General features: G+C 33.5%; 2 protein-coding genes across 2 annotated transcripts; both read left to right on the top strand.

The window, feature by feature from the left end:
* The first annotated feature begins 841 nt into the window (after window positions 1-841).
* Window positions 842-4886, top strand: LOC114718990 (disease resistance protein At4g27190-like). Its single transcript, XM_028904444.1, has 2 exons — window positions 842-3100; window positions 4104-4886. The coding sequence occupies exons 1-2, from the start codon at window positions 842-844 to the stop codon at window positions 4884-4886; spliced, it is 3042 nt and encodes a 1013-aa protein (XP_028760277.1).
* A 2136-nt stretch (window positions 4887-7022) lies between these two features.
* LOC114718989 (disease resistance protein RPS2-like) lies at window positions 7023-8108 on the top strand. Its single transcript, XM_028904443.1, has 3 exons — window positions 7023-7064; window positions 7091-7475; window positions 8056-8108. The coding sequence occupies exons 1-3, from the start codon at window positions 7023-7025 to the stop codon at window positions 8106-8108; spliced, it is 480 nt and encodes a 159-aa protein (XP_028760276.1).
* The last annotated feature ends 674 nt before the right edge of the window (window positions 8109-8782 follow it).

The raw sequence follows: 8782 nt of genomic DNA, 5'->3' as shown, positions 1-8782 counted from the left end.
TTTGTAAAGTGAATTATTTCTTCATCCAATCTTAAATTTATATTATACTACCTCCAATCCTAGTTATAAGATTTTGTTTGTAGTCTACAAACAAAGTTTTATAATTAACATCTACAAACAAAGTCTTATAATTAAGATTAGGATGTAGTATATCAAAAGTGTCTCAACTTGACGAAAACTTAACTAATTATATATCAAAATTGTTTTTACTTGTGTGAATCCTAGAAAATTGTTTTAATACAATATAATGTCTCTGAAACATATTCATAAAGTGAATTATTTGTTCATCCAATCTCAAATTTATACATGTTGTCCGTGTGTTATGCTTGCGACATTATTTTGTATTTGGAATTATTACAAGTTGGTGTATTTATACATAAGATTTGCTTGTATTGCATTAGATGGAAGAAATTGGGACGTGTCTTGCGACCAAGCTTGCAGAATGTCTATGGGATCCAATTTCACGTCGTGCCCGTTATTTGTTTTGCTTCAACCAATACATTGAGGATGTTGAGAAAATAAAAGAAGAGCTGGTGGTGACACTAGCAGCTGTGAACGAGCGTGAGGAAGAAGCTCATCGCAAAACTGAAGAAATAACGATACCTGTAAAGACGTGGTTGGGTCATGTGAATGCCATCCTAGAGGAGGTGCAAGAGCTACTGCGAGAGGTTGGAGGAGGAGGAAAGAAATGTTTTAACATGTCGCTCAAGTATTCCTTAGCAAAACAAATGGATGAGAAGGCGAAGCGGATGAAGGATCTCAAAAACAATTCTCACTTTGAGCCATTTTCCCTGCCTACCCCGCCCCTAATCTCAGTGATCAATTTTCTTCCAAGGATGTCATGGACTTCAAACCAAGGGCGTCAATTTTTGATAGCCTTTTCAAGGCTATTAAAGATGGCAAGAATAAGATGGTGGGCCTGTATGGTATTGGGGGCTCAGGTAAAACTACCTTGGCAATCGAAGTGGGTAAGAAAGCTGAAGGGCTGAAGCTTTTTGACAAAGCGGTCATGGTGGTTGTCTCTCGGCCTCTTAATGTTAGGAACATCCAAGAAGAAATAAAAGGAAAAGTCGGTTTGAAATTTGAGGAAAATACCGAATCAACCATAGCACCGAAGCTATTAACTGAATTGAAAAGTATGAAAATACTTATAATCTTGGACGATGTTTGGAGTGATCTGGATCTCCAACAAATTGGTATTCCGATGAATGAAAATTGTCATGTTTTGTTAACTACTCGTCGTCGAGATGTTTGTGTCCATATGGATTGTGAGGAAATTTTTGAATTGCCTCTCTTGATTGAGGAGGAGGCATGGGATTTGTTAAAGATGCATGCAAACATAACCCATGACTCATTGAATGAGTTTGTTGGTGTGGGGAAAAAAATTGTTGATGAGTGCAAGGGACTACCTATTGCAATTGTGACAGTGGGAAGGGCATTAAGAGGAAAAGGAATTGTGGAGTGGAAGTCAGCACTATGGAGACTACGACAATCCCTACCATTGGATATTGATGAGAGTTCGAGGGGCCCTTATGCATGCCTCAAATTGAGTTATGATTATTTGCCAACAAGTCTAGCAAAGCAACTCTTCCTATTATGCTCTATGTTTCCTGAGGATCATCAAATTCATAAAGAGGATCTTATTCGATTTGCTAAAGGGACTTTGAAATTTGAGGGGAATATTGTTTACACAATGGAGGATGCAAGGAGGGAGATTTCAGTAAGCATCAACAGTCTATTAGATTCTTGTTTATTAATGTATACAGATAAGCAAGCATCTGTGAAAATGCATGACTTAGTTCGGGATGTAGCTTTATGGATTGCAAGGGAGCAACATCAAGCAATTTTGGTGGATAACGATGCGGTTTCTAAAACGTTGGCTGAAAATGGAAGTTTGAAAGAGACAAAGGTAATATCATTATGGAATCTGGAAGGCAATTTTCCACAGTCTAATCAATTGCAATGTCCGACACTTGAGGTTCTGCTACTTCATCCCGAAGGGTTCATTGAAGATCTTGGAGGGACTGAAGCGCTCAAAATCTTGGTCCTTGTAACATCTAGTTTTCAATGGGAACGACTTGGTTGGCATAGACAAATTGGGTGGTCATTGCGGCAATCAATTGTGTCATCATTAATTAATCTTCATACCTTATGCTTCAGAGGAATTGCATTGGGTGACATCTCTTTTTTAGGTCAACTCAAAGGATTAGAGATTCTTGACTTGCGTGGTTCTCAATTTGGTGAATTACCTATTGGAATTGTAGATATGAAGAAATTGAAACTGTTGGATGTGTTTGGGTGTGAAATTGAGAACAGTCCTTTAGAAGTTATTGGAAGATGCAAGCAACTTGAAGAATTATACTTTTGGGATGAGAAATTTGCCGTGTCAGAAAATTTCTCTCTTTCAAGGTTAAAAAGGTATGTTATCTATGATACCACATCAATGACATTTACTATGAGTATTCCTATGAATCCAAATCCTCCTCTTCTAGAATATTTTGATGCTCATTGCATTGAAGAACTGAGAGCTTTATGCATACAAGGCTTCGAAGTCTCTGTTTCGAATTCATCAATGAAAGATCTCATTCTTGGAGCAAACTGCCTTTGGCTAGACAATTGTAGGTGGGATCTTAATGATATAAATTTTGAAATAAAGCACTTAGCAATTTCATGCTGTGTGGAGAAGAGATTCATAGCTGATAACCTGAGCACCAACAGTCTTCAAACAGGACAAGTGTTCTCCCACTTGATTAGTTTAAGATTGAGAAAAATGAATAGTCTTGAACGGGTGTTCCAAGATTCATCGGTCACATGTTCTCTCCCGATGTTACAAGAGCTATTTCTAGAGAGGTGTCCAGAATTGGGAACTTGCATCTTCACGCATGCCACTGTTACAAGCCTACCAAAATTGAGGAAACTTAAGATTGATTGTTGCAACAAATTGAAATGGCTATTCTCTTATTCTCTAGCTTTTCAGTGTCCTTCGCTAGAGGAATTGCGAATATGGGGTTGTCCTAAACTTGAGAGGCTTACTGATGAAGAAGAGGCGCAAGGTGATTTTCTACTGCACCAAAGGGAGTCCCTTCAAAACTACCCATACGTAAGTGTTATATCCGCAAAATTCGTCTTGAATCATTGCACATTTGAAATAGTAATCCATGTTGATGCGTTTGCTGAAAAAAGGTTGTAAGCTAAATTTGTTTCTTTTCTTTTGGTGCTGAATTTTATATCCATTTTTTAAATTATCATGCGAAATTGATGTGCCTACTTTATCACTCTATTTGTTAGTTTTAACTCTCTGGTCAAATAAATAGTTATGTGTATTACAGTTTTTAACACCATCTATATATTGCGGAAACTAGTTTTTAGAGGCTAATGTAAATTCGTGCAATTGCCAAGAGTTTCACATATTTTTAGGGTATTTTGTTTTTGCTTTTGGTGAATTCTACCTCGTTTTTTCAATTAAAAATTGGCATGTTTACTTTTAAATTTTATTTGAAAAAATCGCGTTTATAAGCAAATAATATACGTACGACTAAAAAAGTACTCCAACATATTCTAAATGAGAGGCAACAGTTATTTTTTTTAATTCAAGGTTTTGCAAATATATAAATGTAGTTTTTGTTTCTGAAATTTCAAAGCTCTGTAGCAACACTATACATAGTGTTTGCATATGTCTGTGTGTGATTGCACTACTATTGGAATTTTACATTTTATTTCAAGACAAGAAAATACTATTTGTTTTTACGGATTTGTGTCTTTCATATTAAAATTTTTTGTCAAATAATTACTTTTAATTTACCAAATGCAACACTATATATTTTCCAAATAATTACTTTCATTTTTTCAATAGTGCTTTATATTTTTATTTCCTATTTTTGTTAAGGAAATAATTCTGTAGTCTGTGCTATTGATTTTGGCGCCAGGTATTTATTGCTGGAAAAATCGTGTTTGACACTGAATATATAATATGCTTACATACATTATGTAATATAATAATCATGTTTAATCTCTGACTCATGCGATGAGAGTGAGAGAAAAGTTGATATTATTGTGTGCATTTCATAATTATAATTTGAATACATATATGTATGTATGTACAGGGGAATCAGACTGTGGTCACTACTGCAGATAGCTCCCACCATTCACGAAATCAGAAACTCTGGACCCCTTTCCTAAGTCTGAAATATGTACATATTAGTAACAGTGGAATGAAAGGTAGTATGTTTGAGGTTCACCAAGTCAGAGGAACAGAATCTATTGAAGCAAGAGACGAACCTTTGACACTGAATTCAGAGTTGTGTTCTTTATATTTATCAGATCTTGAAGAGTTGGAATACATTTGGAAGGGCCCCACACAAAGTGTGAGCCTCCATAGACTTGAAAGTGTTGAATTGTGGATATGCCCAAAGTTGAGGAATATTTTCACTCTTGCAATTGTCACAAGCCTTCCAGAATTGAAGACATTAGAAGTATATTCTTGTGAGGAATTGGAGGAAATATTTTGGGAAGAATCACTTGAAAATCTTTCTTCTTCTTCTAATGTTTGCTTCCCCAAACTTAAGAATATTGAGATATGGGGATCCCATAAAATCAAAAGGGTGTTCTCATATTCTGTGGCTTCTCATCATTGTCCTTCACTAGAGAGGCTGGGCATAAGTGATTGCTCTGAACTGGAAAGGGTTGTTGATGAAGAAGCAGCACGTGATGTGGATTGGCGGCTACCTCTTCTCAAACTGAAGGAATTAAATCTACGATGGTTGCCAAAATTAAGAGAGATATTTGGAAGAGCATTATTGGACTGTCCGCAACACGTAAGTATTTTCCGCAAACAATCAAATATTACTTTTAGCTCAACTTGTCGCTTCTTTGATAATAAATACTAAACATGAATGATAAAATGCTACTATTATTTTTAATCTGTATTTTTCATTTTTTGTTGGTGAACTTTTTTCCCCGATAAAACGTACGTTAACTCCTTTTGTTCTTTTGCTTTTAAAATTTTTGTCAAAATAATTTCTTTCACATTGCCAAATAATTTCCTTTGTTGAGTCTACCTCTTTTCCTGTTAAAAATTGGCATATTTATTTTAAAAAATCGTGTTTCCTACCAAAGAATATATATATATATATATATTAGTTTTAAGAATATATCTTGAATATAATAACAGGAACTAATTATTTCAATTTTTGCTTAATGTTTTGGCGCCAGCTCATTATTGTGGAAATTGAAAGTAATTATCCAAGACTGTTTTATTTGAGACAATGATGTGTGGATAGTATATGGAGGTCTAAATTAATAAAACTTATGTTATTACAATATTAAAATTATGTAAAAAATGGGGTTTAATTTTTTATTTTTTCTTGATGAATTTTGATAAAACATTAACTTCTTTTGTTCTTCTTTTTTAAAAAAAATTGTCAAATAATTTCTTTAACTTTGCTAAGTGCACCACTTTGTCAAATGTGCGAAATTGATTGGCTTTATGTTGTGAAGAGTGTCGTAAAAATTGACATGTTTGCTTTGTCAAATTTGTCGTTTAGCTATTTTAAAGAGATTTTTTTTCCTTTTGTTAATTCTTCCATTTTTTCTTGTTAAAAATTTTAATTGATTTGAAAAAAATCGTGTTTTTACTATCAAATTTTGGGCAGTAATTATTTCAAATTTTGTTTTAATCAATGTTTTCGCTCCAGCTCATTGTTGTGGAAATGGAAAGTAATTATTCAATACTGTTTTATTTGTAACAAATCAATGTGGATAACATATGAAGGCCTAAATTAGTAAAATTGATCTTATTGGGATTACGTTATTACAACATTAAAAATATACGGAAAAAAGGGGTTCCATTCATAATGTTAATTTACAGTTTGATTTGATATGGTTCATGTATATTGTTAATCTTTCGGATTGTCATGTAATCATTGGATATAATTACTTTACAGAAAAATGAGAATAAGAGAGCAAAGGCCGCGAATTCAGAGTTGTATTCTATATTTTTAAGTGATCTAAAAGAGTTGGAATACATTTGGAAGGGCCCCACACAAAGTGTGAGCCTCCATAGACTTGAAAGTGTTAAATTGGCGGAATGCCCAAAGTTGAGGAATATTTTCACTCTTGCAATTGTCACAAGCCTTCCAGAATTGAAGACATTAGAAGTAGATTCTTGTGAGGAATTGGAGGAAATATTTTGGGAAGAATCACTTGAAAATCTTTCTTCTTCTTCTAATGTTTGCTTCCCCAAACTTGAGTATATTGAGATATGGGGATCCCATAAAATCAAAAGGGTGTTCTCATATTCTGTGGCTTCTCATCATTGTCCTTCACTAGAGAGGCTGGGCATAAGTGATTGCTCTGAACTGGAAAGGGTTGTTGATGAAGAAGCAGCACATGATGGGGATTGGCGGCTACCTCTTCTCAAACTGAAGGGATTATTTCTAAGGAAATTGCCGAAATTGAGAGAGATATTTGGAGGAGGATTATTGGAGTGTCCGCAACACGTAAGTATTTTCCGCAAACAATCAAATATTATTTTTAGCTCAACTTGTTGTTCTTCTCATAATAAATAGTAAACATGAATGATAAAATGCTACTATTATTTTTAATCTGTATTTGTTATTTTTTATTGATGAATTTTTTTCCTGATAAAACGTTAACTGCTTTTGTTCTGTTATTTTTAAAATTTTTACCAAAATAATTTCTTTCACATTGCCAAATAATTTTTTATGTTATTACAACATTAAAATTATGCGGAAAAAAAAGGGATTTAATTTGTAATGTTAATTTATAGTTCTATTTAATGTGGTTCATAGATATTGTCCATCTTTCAAATTGTCACGTAACCATTGAAGATAATTACTTGCAGAAAAATGAAAATGAGAGAGCAAGGGTAGTGAATTCAGAATTGTGCTTTACATATTTAAAAGATATAGAAGTGTTGGAATATATTTGGAAGGGCCCCACACAAAGTTTGAGCCTCCACAAACTTACAGATGTTACATTGAAGAGTTGTCCAAAGTTGAGAAATGTTTTTACTCTTGCTATTGTTACAAGCCTTCCAGAGTTGTGTTCACTTAAAGTTTCTGATTGCAAGGAATGGGAGGGAATATTCTGCGATGAATCACTCAAGCACCTTTCTTCTTCTAATGTTTGCTTCCCTAAACTTGAGAAAATTAAGATAACTGCATGCAACAAAGTGAAATGGGTGTTCTCATCATATTGTCTGGCTTCTCATTGTCCTTCACTAAAGAGAATACGCATAAAGGATTGCTCTGAACTTGAAGGAGTTGTTAAGGGATGTGAAGGTGAAGTTGGTGATCATGAAAACCTGTTCCCCAAATTGAAGAAATTGAGTCTCATTAATTTGCCAAAGTTGAGAGAGATATATGAAGGTTATGAGTTCAACTTCCTATCTGGTACTATGCGTATACAACATTGTCCAAATATAACTCCACTATTGGAATACAATTCCCCATCAGGTACTTCCCTACCTACACTTTTTATTTCCATATGGATGCATTCTTCCTTTCAAGCTCTCTCTTTTGATGCTTTTTTTTTTTTTTTTTAATGAATGAAATAGTTTTGTGCACTTACTATTCATATCACTCCGTCCCATACAGCACCTCATTCCCATCTGGTCGTCTTATATATCAAACATATAATTTTGCATGTCATTGATTCTATTTAAAATCACTTGCTTAACCCCTCCCCCCCCCAAAAAAAATTTTTTTGGCTACTTTATGAGAAATTTGAATTTGAATCTTTTATTCTCCTTAAGATGTTGGTTTCTATATATATAATTGTCATTTTATAAAAATATTGTATTAAATGAATGACATGTTACAGTAATATTAGAGTTCAATAAGTACGTAACCCAACCTAATCAATGTTTACCATTTACACATTTTTATCACATTATTAGCATCTTTATAAACAGATAGATATCTAACAGCAAATTTAAAAAAGGCGTAGGATAAATTAGGCTGTTAGATTTTGTTTTTGTCCACGTGCCATTTTGACGTAACATTTAAGTTTCCAATTAACTGTTTTCTTTTTCAGAATCGGAGAGTGAATCAGACACTGAATTAGAGATGAACCTGTTTTCTTTTTAGGTGTATTCAACAAGTGAAAAAAATATTCGGTCGAGCAGCTTTGTTCCGCTAGTGGTTTAAATGCTATGTGAGAGTGTGTTGAATTTATGTCAGTGTGTTAAAATTAAACAAATAAAAAAATTAGATATAACTTTATTTTGAAATTGTGTTTGACTTGAGATGTGTTAGAGTCATGTAGTTTATACTGAAGGCAATGAACAAAAAACCGGACCGGATACTAAACCGGTCTAGCTAGTGGGTTAAGGGTCAATGGGTCAGACCGGCGTCAGACCGGGTCAAACCAGTCATATTAAAATAATATAATTTAATTGGCAATGACAAAATAAAAATAACATTCATCAGTAATAACCATTTAACAAAATACAAAAAACAACCAAAGTGATTTAAACATTTAATTGTACTAAACTAACATTAACAAATATATATCTTCATCATTACAAAAAATCAAAATCATCATTAAATTCATTAGCAGGGTCAGGAATTGAGACATCAATAGTTGGAAGAGGAAAATTAGAAGGAGTAGCAACATCATCTTGTAGAGGTGGAGGTTCAACAATATTCATATCATCATCACCACCTAAATAAGACAATAATAAAGTGTCAATTAAATGTATGTAAATCAATATTAAAATAAAAATATTTATAACTTCTAAGAGACTAAAACAATAATACCT

The sequence above is a fragment of the Neltuma alba genome, unplaced genomic scaffold (genome assembly GCF_004799145.2).
Source record: "Neltuma alba isolate B1F8T4 unplaced genomic scaffold, ASM479914v2 tig00011881_pilon, whole genome shotgun sequence".
NCBI lineage: Eukaryota > Viridiplantae > Streptophyta > Magnoliopsida > Fabales > Fabaceae > Neltuma > Neltuma alba.
This window is presented reverse-complemented; position numbering and strand designations above follow the sequence as displayed.

Bases quoted from the DNA above. Each gene is read 5' to 3' on its own strand.
- LOC114718989 (XM_028904443.1), top strand. From the start codon at position 7,023: ATGTTTTTACTCTTGCTATTGTTACAAGCCTTCCAGAGTTGT. The intron at 7,065-7,090 runs GTTCACTTAAAG...TCTGATTGCAAG, and splicing joins TACAAGCCTTCCAGAGTTGT to GAATGGGAGGGAATATTCTG. The intron at 7,476-8,055 runs GTACTTCCCTAC...TTTCTTTTTCAG, and splicing joins GGAATACAATTCCCCATCAG to AATCGGAGAGTGAATCAGAC.
- LOC114718990 (XM_028904444.1), top strand. From the start codon at position 842: ATGGACTTCAAACCAAGGGCGTCAATTTTTGATAGCCTTTTCAAGGCT. The intron at 3,101-4,103 runs GTAAGTGTTATA...ATGTATGTACAG, and splicing joins CCCTTCAAAACTACCCATAC to GGGAATCAGACTGTGGTCAC.